Below are 16,351 nucleotides of genomic sequence, written 5' to 3'. Positions count from 1 at the left end.
GTGGCGGCTGCCGGGTGGCATTGGCAGAGGTGGTGGTGGCGGCTGCCAGGTGGCATTGGCAGAGGTGGTGGTGGCGGCTGCTGGGTGGCATTGGCAGAGGTGGTGGTGGCGGCTGCTGGGTGGCATTGACAGAGGTGGTGGTGGCGGCTGCCGGGTGGCATTGGCAGAGGTGGTGGTGGCGGCTGCCGGGTGGCATTGGCAGAGGTGGTGGTGGCGGCTGCCGGGTGGCATTGGCAGAGGTGGTGGTGGCGGCTGCCGGGTGGCATTGGCAGAGGTGGTGGTGGCGGCTGCTGGGTGGCATTGGCAGAGGTGGTGGTAGCGGCTGCCAGGTGGCATTGGCAGAGGTGGTGGTGGCGGCTGCCAGGTGGTATTGGCAGAGATGGTGGTGGCGGCTGCCAGGTGGTATTGGCAGAGATGGTGGTGGCGGCTGCCAGGTGGTATTGGCAGAGGTGGTGATGGTGGCTGCCAGGTGGTATTGGCAGCGGTGGTTGCTGTCGATGTTAAACCGAGGTTTCATAGCTGTATTGAGTGGAGATATAACAAATAATGTTAAAGTGCATTCCAATCACAAGATATTGATGAGCTATCCGTTACGACCTATCCCCATAAATTAGCTGTTATAAGCTGTTCTACATCCGGATTTGCATTGTCTGGTCATGACCGCTATTCATTGATTGGGATTCTATTCAATGTGTTTCTATTCAGCCAGAGATCATACACAGCTGATCAGGGGTTGCCAGGTGCTGGACCCCACTAATCTGATATTGATGGTCTACACTAAGCATAGGTAATCAATATCTTGTGAAGTGACAAAACAATCCCTTTATGTAATAGATGAGCATTATTTGTATTTCTTAACATCTAGCCATCCTGGCTAATAATGAATAAATTATTTACTACATAATTTCCTAGAATTACAAGATTACAAGGATGTAATTTAATGCTGAAACCATTCCTGCATGTGATGGCTTAATGGTGTGTGGTTTTACATAAACAAACTAACAAAATGCCTTTACAATTATCATTAGGAACTACATGCAATGCAAATTAGCTAATTTTCAATAACCGTTCACTTACAGAGGTGCTCCCAAAATCGTTATAGGTATTTAGACAGTTAAGTCCATATTTATTTGTGTATGCCAATGCATCTGACTTTTACGTTTCCCCTTTTGGTAAACTCCCCCTCATGTTGCCATCCCATGGCTCCAATGCTATCAGTCGAGCATGCGCAGTTTAGGCTCTATTTTTCCATAGACTGGTTGGCTGAGTATGCACAGTGATCTGGCCTTAATGTCACACTGGGGCCGAGAGGATGCCCAGCATGCGGCGCAACACCAGGGAAGAAATGCAAGGAAACCCGGGCAATAGGTAGAAGGGAGAGGGTTCACCTCCTAACATAAACCGGAGTCTGATACCTGAACTCCCTACAGTCCCTAGTCGGGTCCTTCCCCCCTGTGTGAGAACACCCTGTCTAGTGCGCAGGCCAGGGAGATAGTAGTCCCACTACTACAATAAGACAACACGAGGAAGGTACAACTAACAGTGGGAAAAGACACAACAAGTAACACTCCTTAGCTTCTCCAACAGGAAACTTCACTGCTGCAACTAGAGCTAACACCTCAGCTTATTCAGAGACTGACTGTCAAAGAGGTCAGTATAGAAGAACTATAACCAGCAAGCAGAGAAGCTACCAGTGGGTTTACATAGTGGGAGGGAGTGTTCACAAGATGCTGCAGCTGAGCACTCAAGCTCTAAGTTCACAGCCAGAAGATAGGGTTAAGAACCCTTTTTCAGCACAGAATAAAAGTAAATTCACTCAAAGTAGAGGACAAACACATCCTAAAGAGGACCTGCCATCTAATACACATTGTGACCTTCCGATCCTAGATCCTCCAGGGGTCACATCAGGACCTGACACTGAAGCATCAAGGAGAAGCCATGTGCTACTGGAAAGTCAAACATTGGAGGAATAGGATGGTCGGCTCGGCTCTGTTGGGCTGGATACACAAAGTGGCTGAAGGAGAATAAAAAACGCTAAAAGGGGCGAAAAAGGAATCTCCTGTAGGACTGGTCTGTATATTTACTGTAATTATACAGAATTGGGGCTTGGGGTAAAACATTGTCACTGGGTAATTATGTTTTAAATGCCCAAATGCAGCAAAGAACAGAAGACAAAGAAAACTGTTCCCGAGTCCATATTGACTCCCATGAATGATACGAGAACACTGAGAATACTGGAAGTGTAAATCTTAAAGCTAGAGGCAGCATATTACCGAAACATGAGTGTTAGGGAAAACATCCTCCATTTCCAGATACCATGATATTGCGTACACTCGCTTACTCTGCAAATAAGCCCAGAAGACTCATGAAATATGATGGGATCTCCTGGCACTGTTTATAGCCTGTCCTGTCACTGGTCACCGTCCGTATGGATGGAAGTCGCTGGTCCTGCAGTTCGCACCGTTCATAAAACTGCTGAAGAAGTTCTCGCCAAACGTGCGTCGGGGCGGCGGGGATTGTTCCTACAGCACTACTCTACACGTCCGTCATCTATTTAGGACTGCACGCGCTCTTTACCTGTTTATATTAGGACAAGTCCACCTAAAGGATTTCTGTGTTACATATAGGGCCCATCTATATAGAACGCTCTGTTACTGGGTGCATTCCACCTGGTTTATTTACATGGATCCCTGCAGGAACGTTTGGCTGCCTCTGGCCTCACATGCTTTTTAATTATTTTATGTATGTTTTTCATGTTTAAATAAAATCCATTATTTTAAGGCATATATGCTCCTTTCTTTTTTCTTTTACCCCCTTTTTTTTGCAAAATCTGCTTTATGAAAGTTGCTTCTTTATTGTCAAGTGAGCAGGTTTTGCCTGTGGAAAAAAAACACAGCAAACACCCAACGTGTGCACAGAGCCTAATGCTATTGTGCCTCACTGATTGTATTGTTAACGTTGTTACTTATGACTGTTGTGTTTGAAATGGTTACACTGTAAAGCGCTGCGGAATAGGTTGGCGCTATATAAATAAAGATTATTATTATTATAATGGTAAAAATTGGTTACATCACCAAGAGTATGTGCACGTAACATATTTAAAGTTTTTTTTTTTTTAAGCAAATCCTCTCCAGAATTCACCTAAAAAATTATTTCAGGAACTTTTGGAAAGCAATTCCAGTTCATTTCTATAAAAATCCACTTTGTTAATATGAGGAGGCTTTTTTTCCTCTGAAGAGGTTTAGACAAACACCTGGTGGACAGAAATAAATTACGGGTCATTTCTTTGAACAGGATCCAGAAGGAAACCTCTCCAAACATGGCCCCGTCCAATCAGAAGGCAGAAGCTCCAGGAGAAAACCTCTTCCCAAACCTCTTACTAATCGGGTGTATAACAATAAATGGCCGCTGTCTGTGCAGTCCGATCTATCCAGGAGTGAGGACTCGTCTACAGCATTATGTCATCTAGACGGTTGGCTCAGTAATCTCTTACATGATCAGGGTGGTGGTCTTCCCCGTCTCATCTTGGGTGGTCTCCTCCCTACAGGACAGGAAACATAGATCATCAGTGCGGATTAGGATCAATATTCACAGGGAAAAGATACAATAAAATCAGACTTTATTAGACATGCATTAAATAGAGCAATACTGAACAGCGACACACAACTCAACCCAAAAATGCTCCAGTGGCCGGGGAGTGACCCTAATGGGAACTACTAGTGTAACCTCGGACAATGTGGGGTCCCAAACTGACCCTATTACATATCCCACCTAACCTAGAAAGCGCCAATGACGCCCCTGCTCAAACACTGGCCCCAATAATCCCAAATATAGGGGAACAGGGCACCGGTCAGTCACATTACAGAAGGGTCATATTGGGACACAGGTATATTACCCACAAGAGCCGACATATACGCCGATAGTGGCAAACTAACACGGCTTCATCTCCTCGTTATCCGCAAAGGTAAAGGTAAACTAGTCATCTGGGTAATTTCACAATGCATCACTGGGAACGGAAGCTGGCGGCCGCATCGCTCGCATCGGTGGACGCCGGAGGGCGAGAATAGCACGATTTTTTATTTTTTTAAAAAATAATTTTTAACATTATATCTTTTTACTATTGATGCAGCACAGGCAGGTCCAAGTAGACCATCCGCCGCCTTATCCAGGCATTGTAGGGAGGTCATACAGGCACGTGGAGGCCACACACACTACTGAGCATCATTGCCTTGTCTTAGTGCATTTCCACTGAAGTTGGATCAGCCTGGAATTTGATTTTTCACTTTGATTTTGAGTATCATTCCAAATCCAGACCTCCGTGGGATATTAATTTGGATTTACATTATTCATTACATATAAAACATAAAAATGATCAAAGATTTACAACTGAATTATTTCATTCCGTGCTATCTAGGATGTGGAATTTTAGTGATCCCTTTATTTTTTTGAGCAGTGTATTTATGAATGAGATCTCCTCGGAGACATCTTTTTTCTAAGCTAAACAAGCCCAACTTTTCTAACCTTTCATCATATGAGAGGTCTCCATTCCTGGTAATAATCTAGTTTCTGCCTTTGAACTGACTCTACCTTCTGAAAATCTTTTTTAAACTATGGAGCCCAAAACTGGATCCCATATTCCAGATGTGGCCTCACAAGTGATTTATAAAGGAGTAACCGTATGGGATTTTATCTTTTTTTATACACCGTAAAATCTTGTTGCCTTTGCAGCTGCTGCCTGACATTGAGTGCTGCTGCTCAGCTGACTTGTCCCCAGAATCCCCCGTCCTTCTCCTGTTCTGTAGTCCCGAGTATACTGCCATCTAATGTATATGCAGCCATAGGATTACACAGCGCGGGGAGCACAGGCCGTGTGGTGGTGCAGGGAGCTGACGGCTCCACTATTGTACTCAGCCATATCTAGGAGGATACGGAATGGACATGTGCCGACCTCCTGAGACCGCTCCCAAACCAAGCGTCCTAGACAGGGGGTATGCTGTAGAGAGTATACATGCTTCTCATTACACCTTGTGTCTTTCTGAAGGAGCCATAGAAAATGCTGATCATGGTCTCTTCTTCCAGGTGCCATTTTAAACAGTAAAATACATAGAATTCATCTAATTTATGTGTCCTATAAACATCCTAAACTGAGAAATGACTTTCACACCCTGACAAGTATCAGCGCAGACAGATGGACAGTGTGTGCAGACAGGTTTTATATCATTTCTACCTGGAAAAAAAGCACTTACAAGGTTTTCTCCATCCTGATTCGCTCTTTCTCCTCCTTCTCCCATCTTTCTTGCATTTCTTTTCTGTTGTACATGGAACATAAATCATCATCTCATATGTAAATGTATAAACATCAGCAATGTGAGGAGCAGCAGTGATCACATTCCCCTCGGTCTCCATGATACAATGTTGTGTCCTCAGAGCGGTCACTAGGGGGCGCTCACTGTGTGAGGACAGAAGGCTGGCGGCATAAATACACCGCATGGCGGTTCTACATCATTCATAGAGGTCGATCCCAGACTTATCTATGGCTTTCATTTCCCATTTTGGATCCTTCATTTTTTACTCCTTCCAAGAGCCACATCCCTTTATGTTTCGGTCTACATAGACATTTGAGGATTTGTCGACACAAGCAGAATTATTTTTTTTTTTTGAATTTGTAAAATGTATTTCTGCTGGTTTGTTGTCTCCATAATCGTACTGACCTGGAGAATCGTATCGTCAGGTCATTATTACTCTACAATGAACATTCTAAGGAAGAATCCCCAAAAACCATTACAGAATTTACTTTTTTTCCTGCAATTTTGGAGAACTTGGAATTTCACTTCTAATACATCACGTGATAAATTGAATAGTGTTTATGAAATATACAACTTGTTCTGCAAATAAACAAGCCCTGATATCGCTATGGATGGAAAAATAAAGAATGATGGCTCTTAGAAGTAGGGGGAGATGAATACGCAAAACAGAACAGCCCCATGTTGGTAAGGGGTTAAATAGGTGAACAGCCGCAGGTGGAGCTCACTCCTGCTGGGCTGTTATAGGCAGATGATGGCTGTGAAACCCAGCAACTATCTCCCTGGGGCAGCTTCTGAGCCGCTCTGTCCTCCTGAGCTGACCACAGGCCGCCATCATTGGGATAACGTGACCTTCCCACTCACAGTCCGTGTATAATGCAGATGTGACCCCTGGGGGCTCCTGCTTCCTCCATCCGCCACTATCCCTCTGCTTTCTACCCCTTCTCTTCACGTGTGGTCGCCAGGAGTCTCCAAACAGTGTTCTTGGGGGATGACTTTCTCTATATGTTTAACATATATAATATCTGACATATTTCTACAGACGCCATATTAAGATATTGGCTCATGTTTCTGCGGCGCCCCAGGGTCCTGGTCATTGCAGTAATATCGTTCTCCTCTAGGGGGAGTGATGTTACGTTTGGAGGCAATAAAGGAGATCTCTTTACCAGGTAACACAAACCAGACAACACACTTCACACTCCAGTCCGCCAGGGGAGCCATGCTCCTATTTATTAGGGCACTCTTCACAATTAGGTAAAACTGGTGGCCTGGAGAGGAAGTCAGGCAGTTCCCGTCAGGCAGACAGAGAGGAAGGAGGAATATCGAGCAGTTGCTGACAGAGTTGGTCCCTGACAGGGGTGGGATCCTGTCAGAGGCCTAGACAGAAGGCCGCGGAGCTGTGCCTGCCCCACGTGCGGCAGCATCCTAAGAAAGAGACACGAACAGCGAATTGTATTGTAGAGGGTGAGAAACGAAGTCATAGCAAAAGGAGAGGAAACCAGAAGGAGTTCAGCCCTGCACAGGCTGCCTCCTTCTGAGGCGCAGGATCCGGTAGCCGGAACACCGAGGGAGCAACAGTCTCTATGCCTTGCTCCAGAGACCGGCAGGACAGATAATTCCACGTTACCTGCCCGACCTATACCCAGGAGGCACAGTGGCAACTTGTGGGGGCCGGGGCGTGCTAGAGTCCCTGTAAAAAGCCTCAGGCCACCGGTCATATGGGTCTGTCCTATCCATCTGGGGACAGAGAGAGACATAACATCTAGAACATCTACCACAGTTGTGAGGACCTTATGAGAAGCTCAGCAGGGAGGTACTACAACACCCAGGCGCTAGAGGAAGGCTACTGATTTCCACCTGGATAAGGGGACTCTGGATTTGCCTCCAGACCGGCCGGACTCTGCCTGCCCTGTGACCTGGTGCTCTGGACTGTGGACACTGAAGCCTTCAGTAAAGGTAAAGAGACTGCAACCTTGTGTCCTCGTCCTTCACCGCGCCTCTCACCATCCACACACTGGGAGCCCTGGGGATACACTTCACCTGTGGGAAGGTATACCATCTAGCTGCCATAACATCACCCCAGCGGACCCCTTACAGCAGCGTCGGTCACTCTGACCGAATACCACAGGTGGCGTCACGAACATTATCCCTTTAAAGACCTTTCCCCCCTTTACACGGACATCCCTAGGGCCACGGACCGGGTCAGCCACCGTGACATCCCCCGGGTACCGAGTACCCCACGTCCCTATGGGGGCGATCCATTTCTTTTCTTCTCACCAGTCCAATAACAATTCCTAATGTTTGTTTCCCATAAAACGCTTTGCCGTCTTTTCCCCCTAAATTCTGATCACTGAGCGACCCCCTGTAAATGTCGCCTCTCTGTGCAGTAGAGATACGGTGGATGATGTGCAGACAGGTTTCTACCATCTGTCCCTGAGTACAAGGAATCGCACATCGCAGATAAGGACACGTCGGGATCATTATGGGATCTACAAGGTTTGCTGAGATTACATCAGTCATTCTCGCCACTTACATAATCTCCTTCCTGCTCTTTGTCAGTCGCCTTTTCTTCTTTGTATCAAGTTTGACATTCTCACTATTGTACAAGAAAGAAAGATCCATTTATGTTAAATGGTCACAAACTCAATATTACGACAAAATGTAAGAAGCTTTGTAATATATCGTATCAGAGAAATCTGCTTCCTTCTCCACTTTTGAGCCACTTCTACTCCCATCTGTGTCTTGAACTCACCACCCCCCCAAAAAAAACAGTTTAAAGTGAACCTGTCAGGTCTTATAGCGCTATTATCTGTAGATATTGGGTTAATCTGCAGGTTAATAGCGTTATGAAGGCGCTGGCCGCTGTACTGAAAGTGCGTCACCTGGGAGAAAATGAACTGTTTTTCTTCTGGGAGCCTCCGGCTTTCAGTCATGCAGGCGTGTCCTGAGGAATTAGTCACGGCTCACAGCACTGAGAGTGGTGACTGTAACCGCAACCCGACACAGACTGACAGGTCGCTCAGAAGTGCATCAGTGCAGAGCCGGCTGTCAGTCAGTGTCGGTGTGCGGTTACAGCTGCCCTCACTGTGTACTTAGTGGTGACTGAAGCTGTGCCGGACACTCCTCTATGACTGAAAGCCGGAGGCTCCTCTATTGCCGGCATACACAGTAATCACACTGCACTCAGATGACATCTGAGTGCAGTCCAATGTTTCGCCCACACCCATAGACTTGTATAGGTGACTATGATACAATTGCTAATTTGCATGAGAAAATAATCTCAGCTCTGAGCTGCCCCATAGAATAACACTGCTCCGAGTGCTGTGAGATGTGTTATCATGTAGCACTGGGCCGTGTTATAGGCTCGTGTGAGCGAACCCTTCCCCTGCACATTTACCCCATATCTACAGGCTGCTTGTCATAGCGCTTGAGGACATGACTGCTTCCCTAGAAACTCCTCCACACGGTGCATCTTTCTTGCGCTGTTATTCTGCACCTTTTCTTGTGGGGGGTCAGTGGCATTTTTTGTTACAAGTGCAACGTGCTGTAGAGTCGGCTTTTTCTCCGACTGTCACCGACCTGATGATTTTCTATCCATCAGCTGTGCTGCTGAATAAACTGATCGTCAGCAGCAGGAGTCTAAGGTTTTTATTCACTTGATAATATCGGCACACTAGGCGGCACAAGGCAGGGAACAGTGCAGAGAATATATGCCCCCGACCAACATTGTCCCGCCCACGGGGCACTTACCTCCTCATTTACATATAATACTATATCCTCTGACACAGCTAAGTGGGGGGACCACGGCGGTGGATTGGGGCGCCAGGAGGCAGAGTCACTGCTGCCGGAAGCTGGAGGCGGTGGCAGGAGTGGAGCGATGCGGTGTGCTCCGGGCTGGGAGGAGGTGGTGTGAGGCGGTGCGAGGCTGTGGCGGGCTCCGGGCTTGGAGGAGGTGTGAGGCGGTGCGAGGCTGTGGTGGGCTCCGGGCTGGGCGGAGGAGGTGTGAGGCGGTGCGAGGCTGTGGTGAGCTCCAGGCTGGGCGGAGGAGGTGTGAGGCGGTGCGAGGCTGTGGTGGGCTCCGGGCTGGGCGGAGGGGGTGTGAGGCGGTGTGAGGCTGTGGTGGGCTCCGGGCTGGGAGGAGGGGGTGTGAGGTGGTGCGAGGCTGTGGCGGGCTCCGGGCTGGGAGGAGGGGGTGTGAGGCAGTGCGAGGCTGCGGTGTGCTCCGGGCTGGGCGGAGGGGGTGTGAGGCGGTGCGAGGCTGTGGTGGGCTCCGGGCTGGGCAGTGGGGGTGTGAGGTGGTGCGAGGGTGTGGTGGGCTCCGGGCTGGGCGGAGGGGGTGTGAGGCGGTGCGAGGCTGTGGTGGGCTCCGGGCTGGGCAGTGGGGGTGTGAGGTGGTGCGAGGGTGTGGTGGGCTCCGGGCTGGGAGGAGGGGGTGTGAGGCGGTGCGAGGCTGTGGCAGGCTCCGGGCTGGGCAATGGGGGTGTGAGGTGGTGCGAGGGTGTGGTGGGCTCCGGGCTGGGCGGAGAGGGAGTGAGGTGGTGCGAGGCTGTGGCAGGCTCCGGGCTGGGCGGAGGGGGTGTGAGGCAGTCCGAGGCTGTGCCGGGCTGGGAGGAGGGGGTGTGAAGCGGTGCGAGGCTGTGGCGGGCTCCGGGCTGGGCGGAGGGGGTGTGAGGCGGTGCGAGGCTGTGGTGAGCTCCGGGCTGGGCGGAGGGGGCGTGAGGCGGTGCGAGGCTGTGGCGGGCTCCGGGCTGGACGGAGGGGGTGTGAGGCGGTGCGAGGCTGTGGTGAGCTCCGGGCTGGGCGGAGGGAGCGTGAGGCGGTGCGAGGCTATGGCGGGCTTCAGGCTGGACGGAGGGGGTGTGACGCGGTGCGAGGCTGTGGTGAGCTCCGGGCTGGGCGGAGGGGGCGTGAGGCGGTGCCAGGCTGTGGCGGGCTCCGGGCTGGGCAGTGGGGGTGTGAGGTGGTGCGAGGGTGTGGTGGGCTCCGGGCTGGGAGGAGGGGGTCTGAGGTGGTGCGAGGGTGTGGTGGGCTCACTCTTCCCATCCTTTTCATTGCGGAGTACCTTGGAAATGTCCTCTGGAGACAGCGCATGCGCAGGTTGAGATCTCGGGATTATAACCACCATGTAACGGAGTAATATTAATAATCATGATTATAATTTTATACCGAGTCTAAGACCAAATCTGGGGACATTTCCACTTTGTACCTGGTGGGGGTCCGACTACCAGAACTGCTGCAGATCCTGAGAGTGGAGGGTCCGCAGTGCTGGCTTATTGCCGCATCCCCTCCATTCAGAGGCGTAGCTAGGGTTTCAACTTGGGGGCGAAACATCTGAGTGGGCCCCTAACTAGCTAACCCTGATTACAGCTTATAGTGGAACCTCAGAATATGATCACGCTGTTATTGAAAATAAATCTATATACACAAACGAACATTGATTTTACCGCCATATTGTGACGATATGCAACTTTGATGGTCGCAATACTATGAGTGCCCCTATAACAATACAGTAATGCTAAGTGCCCACTTTACATTTAATAATGTCCCCTAAGTTCCCTCATGTACTGCTCCCTTATACACAGTATGGTGAGCTCAAAGCTTCCATATACACAGTATAAGGCCCCCACAGCTTCCCTATACACAGTATGGTGAGCTCAAAGCTTCTCTATACACGGTATAAGGCCCCCACAGCTTCCCTATACACAGTATGGTGAGCTCAAAGCTTCCATATACACAGTATAAGGCCCTCACAGCTTCCCTATAAACAGTATGGTGAGCTCAAAGCTTCTCTATACACGGTATAAGGCCCCCACAGCTTCCCTATACACAGTATGGTGAGCTCAAAGCTTCTCTATACACGGTATAAGGCCCCCACAGCTCCCCTATACACAGTATGATGATTCTATAACTCCCCGATTCACCGTATGATGTTCTCACTGCTCCCCTATACACAGTATAATGCTGACAGAGCTCCACTAGAAAGTATAATGCCCCCCCCAGAGCTCCCCTATATACAGTGTAATGGGCCAACAGCTCCCATATGCACAATATGCCTTCACAGTTCCCTATACACAGTATGGTGGGTGCACATCTCCCTTATACACAGTATGATGAGCCCGCAGCTCCCTTATACACAGTATGATGAGCCCGCAGCTCCCTTATACACAGTATGATGAGCCCGCAGCTCCCTTATACACAGTATGATGGGCCCACAGCTCCCTTATACACAGTATGATGGGCCCGCAGCTCCCTTATACACAGTATGATGGGCCCGCAGCTCCCTTATACACGGTATGATGAGCCCACAGCTCCCTTATACACAGTATGATGGGCCCACAGCTCCCTTATACATAGTATGATGGGCCCGCAGCTCCCTTATACACAGTATGATGGGCCCGCAGCTCCCTTATACACAGTATGATGGGCCCGCAGCTCCCTTATACACAGTATGATGGGCCCGCAGCTCCCTTATACACAGTATGAGCACACAGCTCCCTTATGCACAGCATGATGGGCCCGCAGCTCCCTTATACACAGTATGATGGGCCCGCAGCTCCCTTATACACAGCATGATGGGCCCGCAGCTCCCTTATACACAGTATGATGGGCCCGCAGCTCCCTTATACACAGTATGATGGGCCCGCAGCTCCCTTATACACAGTATGATGGGCCTGCAGCTCCCTTATACACAGTATGATGGGCCCGCAGCTCCCTTATACACAGTATGAGCCCACAGCTCCCATTGTCTGGAGCATCATGCAGGACTTACAAGGGATGTAAAGGTAGTGGGCCTTCAAAGAGTAAGACCTAATATGCGGAGACAGGATCAGCAAGGGGAACGTTAGAGAATGGAATCCAGTGGATTTATGAACCTAATTCTGCTAGGCCATTTGGTAGTAATGAAGATTTAGCCTTCACGGGCTTTCTCAGGACTTCATTCTTCCCCTGTCCCCCCCCCCCATGTATTGTTACTAGTTGTTATCTCTCCCATATATGCACTGACTGAGCTCTTCCGGGATCTCACACACAACCTGTTTTTCCTGCTTTATGGAACGCACTTGAGTCGCTCAGCGCGTGCGCACTGACCGTTGGGCTTATCCACCGCATGTGACTGAAGTCTCTCAGTGGACGCCGCCGCGCACCTGTGTCGGCCGCGCACCTGTGTCGGTGTCTCCTGATTGGCCAGCAGGTGTACTTGCTACTTATAAATAGGGTCTTGACGTCCACCATGACACTTCCCCTGATGAAGCGGCTGTGAGGCAGCGACGCGCGTTGGCTAGAGCAGGCAGACCTGGGGCATGTTGGTTTAGTAAGTCAGATATTGCATTAGCGCAGTCCCATTCATTACATTTGGATCTTGGCTCATTGTTTATGGCTCATCCATGCAGGTGACTACATTTGGTGTATTCTCGCCTTACTCCTCTGTGATGTGCTCACAGACATGGTGAAAGCCATTGATGCCATTGTGATGTGTATATGTGTATTTCTAGAAATTCTATAGACGGCAGCTTCTGATTAGTCATTTCTATACGGTCTGGCTCTCGGAGAGTTTGGCTCCTCAGTCCAGGACTTTTAGCTGAAAATGTGAATATGTTTTTCATTTTTTAATCTAACGTCCCCTGACATCACTTCTTCTCTTGGGAATTGTAACGCGGCTCCACATATTTACATTTTCATCTACATTTCGCTCCTGTACATTGGAGGCGATTTCCCCTGTGAGCCCTTTTATTCTCCATTGTATATATATAGTTTTTCTGCTATGTATTTGTAATGTGGACGGCTTTTGGGATTATTTAATATCTTTGCACATTTCTTACTCACCTGCCTTGCATTGTCTCGCATGTCGCTCCACTATGATTTTAACTGTTTTTAATTGTATGTTGTTGTCTAACTTGGCATTGTTAATAAAGCCATTGATGTGGGCATCGGCACTGAGCCCACATCTTTCCCGGCACATGTCAGCTCTTTTGAACAACTGACATGTGCCTCTAACAGCCGTGGGTGGAATCACGATCCACCCTCGGCTGTTAACTAGTTAAATGCCGCTGTCAAACTCTGTCAGCGACATATAGCGCACGCTTCCGGCAAGCAAAACCTATCGGTGACCCTGTCATGTGATGGCGGATCACCGATGGGTTGGCATGACAGCGAGAGGTCTCCAGCGGATCTCTTTGGTTGTCACTGCCCGATTGCTCGGAGCTACCTGAATCAGAGGATCAGCCGTCTGAGATCAGGAAACATTGATATCGCTGCATGATCTATAAGGTTTGCTTCTATTAAGGAGTTACATTTTGTTACTTACGTTCTTGTGAACTTCTCTTTAACGTATTTTTTGAATCTTCCAATAGCTCTCATCAGGGGATTCACCCTATAGCACAAGGAGAACATGTCACTGTGTGTGTTAGGTAAGGGAGACACTGGGACTTCTGTGTTACACTGGTCATTTATTGATAAAAGATGTCAGCTCTTAGTTGTCCCCTATCCCCAGTATAGGGCATAAGTTAGTGATTCCGGGGTGCGTCTGCTGGGACCTCCAGCTCTGAGATGTCCCCCCATAGGATGGAGCCGAGGTGGCGCATGCGCCCCACACACTGCACAATGAGAAGAAAGACTCTTACCTGGAAGCTGGTTCTGTAGCTAAAAGACAAACAACAGTTTACAATTAGATTTACTGAACGACCTAATAAATCGCTCAGCGGCAGCGGACGACTTATTGTTCGCTCGTATTCACACGTCATTTTATTCTCAGCCACACAAAACTAAGCCAACGCCTTCTCATTAAGGGGCAGCATCGGATTCTCAGCTTTTTTTTTTCTTTTTTTTTCGCCTTTTGTGTCCATTTTTACCATCAGTATGTCATCTATTTCTTTTACAGGCAAAAAAAGGAATAAAAAAGCTGGTGGACGTTGTTCCTAGTAGTCAGTGAGTGGGTGAGTTTGGTGGACACTTCGCCCCCGGTGACATGTTCCCGGCCCCATAGACTATAAGGGCCAGTGAGAAATAGACGGCAGCCCCCCTGTACACATGTGAGGAGCCTTTCCTTCCCAACGTTACTGCCCAGAGACTTCCTGACCCCATTATGGGATCTGCTCCGGCATTCAGGCCTCGGCTATACTGTAACTACTGGGGTGCAGGGGGGTTACATCCATAGTGGCGGACACACGGCCGGGGGTCCTGGGGGGCGCTGCCTCTGTTCCCCATCACCCACCGTCATCATTACTGCTCCTGTGCGTCTGAGGCTCCGCTCCGCAGGCGCCATTACATCAATAGACCGCGCCTGCAGTGCAAAGCTCCGTCCCCGCACTGCACAGAGCGGAGCCGGGCGCTGGGAGGAGACGGCGAGGTAGAAATGCTGGAATTGTCACTTCTGAGAAGGTCAATACTTACTTGTCATGGTGGAAATTGGCATCTGTAAATGTAAAAAGAGAAAAGTATAAAGGCCATGAAATATTCCCGCCTCTTCCACCTCCCACAGTCATAGGCTTCTATTACACTGGACAATCAATGGGGTTTCCGTTAATCGCAGCAGATAGATGGATTAATAGTAAGGCGATGTGTGAGCGCCGCTCCGTGCCCCATTCACACCGTCCATACACCGCAGCCTGGTCAGTGACCCCGGCGTCTGCCGGCAGCTCAGCCACAGCGGACTTTATGCTCCATTTATTCAGGTATAAAATCTGTGGAATAGATCTGTAAACGAGCTGCATCTTATCAATCTCTGAAGCTGCGGCCATTGTTTCCATGTTTATGCTAAATAATGGGGGCAAACTATCTTCATCATGAAGTGTCAGGGTCCTTGGAGGGGTCTCAGATGCAGAGCCCACTCCACCGCGGGCAGTTGTCTATAATCTATAGATGTCATCCCCCTCTATCGGAAGCAGCTGGCGTGCCCACTGATTGCCGCTGTTAACCTGTGTAATGCCACTGTCAGCAGAGCTGAGGAAGCTGCCCACCCCAGGCTCTGTATGTCCCACGTCCATAGACAGTGAGCTGCCTGTCACAGGAGGGGCGTGTCAGACCAGGGCTCAGGAGCAGCTAGTCCCAGCAATGATAAGCTACAGGTAATAATACAATCATTGTAAGCAAACAGCAGCATGGAGCGTGATAAGAGGCAGCGCCGACATCTGTGTGTTAACCCCTGCAGCATGCGCTCTTCAGTTTACGGAGCACATACTGCCGACAGGTTTCCTTTAAATAAAAAAAAATGCCGGTTTCCTATGGTGATAACCGTGCTGAGCTGATTAGCCGGGCAGTTGGCCATGCGAAAACAACGGACGTCAGACAACAGAAATTCATCTTCATATATGTCCAGAGATATCGTTACAATCACTGTTCTGAATTACATGACTTTTATTATTTCACACTTACACGACTGGTTTCTGAAATTTCACTCGTTAGTCTCATTAATAGCATAAACCTGAATTAGATAAAAAGAGAAAGGTTTCCTTATAAAAGGCCTAATGTTCAATACCAATTGTATCCATAGTGCATATTGCCATAACGAGCTCATTAACCCCTTCACCCCCGGAGCTGTTTTCGTTTTTCGCTCTCCTCCTTCCCAGAGCCATAACTTTTTTATTTTTCCGTCAATTTGGCCATGTGAGGGCTTATTTTTTGCAGGATGAGATGCACTTTTGAACAATAGCATTGGTTTTACCATGCCGTGTAACAGAAAACGGGAAAAAAATTCCAAGTGTGATGAAATTCAAAAAAGTGCAATCTCACACTTGTTTTTTGTTTGGCTTTTTTGCTAGGTTCACCAAATGCTAAAACTAACCTGCCATTATGATTCTCCAGGTCATTACGAGTTCATAGACACCTAACATGTCTAGGTTATTTTTTATCTAAGTGGTGGAAAAAAATTCCAAATTTTGCTAAAAAAAAAAAACATTGCGCGATTTTCCGATACCCGTAGCCTCTCCATTTTTCGTGATCTGGGGTCAGGTGAGGGCTTATTTTTTGCGTGTCGAGCTGGTGTTTTTAATGATACCATTTTGGTGTAGATATGTTCTTTTGATCGCCTGTTATTGCATTTTAATGCAATGTCG

At 48.7% G+C, this 16,351-nt stretch overlaps 1 protein-coding gene across 1 annotated transcript; it reads right to left on the bottom strand.

Moving 5' to 3' along the window:
* Positions 1-214: 214 nt before the first annotated feature.
* On the bottom strand, positions 215-15,714 carry LOC143793112 (uncharacterized). Its single transcript, XM_077279769.1, has 8 exons — positions 15,672-15,714; positions 14,691-14,712; positions 13,922-13,940; positions 13,606-13,671; positions 7,837-7,899; positions 5,247-5,309; positions 3,494-3,541; positions 215-519 (listed from the first exon to the last, which is right to left on the bottom strand). Exons 1-8 carry the CDS (start codon positions 15,705-15,707, stop codon positions 501-503), a joined length of 336 nt encoding a protein of 111 aa, XP_077135884.1. The 5' UTR covers positions 15,708-15,714; the 3' UTR covers positions 215-500.
* Positions 15,715-16,351: the final 637 nt, after the last annotated feature.

Source organism: Ranitomeya variabilis, chromosome 1 (genome assembly GCF_051348905.1).
Source record: "Ranitomeya variabilis isolate aRanVar5 chromosome 1, aRanVar5.hap1, whole genome shotgun sequence".
In the NCBI taxonomy this organism is placed as follows: domain Eukaryota; kingdom Metazoa; phylum Chordata; class Amphibia; order Anura; family Dendrobatidae; genus Ranitomeya; species Ranitomeya variabilis.
The sequence above is the reverse complement of the archived record's forward strand: the minus strand, read 5'-3'. Positions and strand labels throughout refer to the sequence as shown.

Bases quoted from the DNA above. Each gene is read 5' to 3' on its own strand.
- LOC143793112 (XM_077279769.1), bottom strand. From the start codon at position 15,707: ATGAGACTAACGAGTGAAATTTCAGAAACCAGTCGT. The intron at 5,310-7,836 runs GTAAGTGGCGAG...CATGTACAACAG, and splicing joins AAGAGCAGGAAGGAGATTAT to AAAAGAAATGCAAGAAAGAT. The intron at 3,542-5,246 runs GTAAGTGCTTTT...CCTGTCCTGTAG, and splicing joins ATCAGGATGGAGAAAACCTT to GGAGGAGACCACCCAAGATG.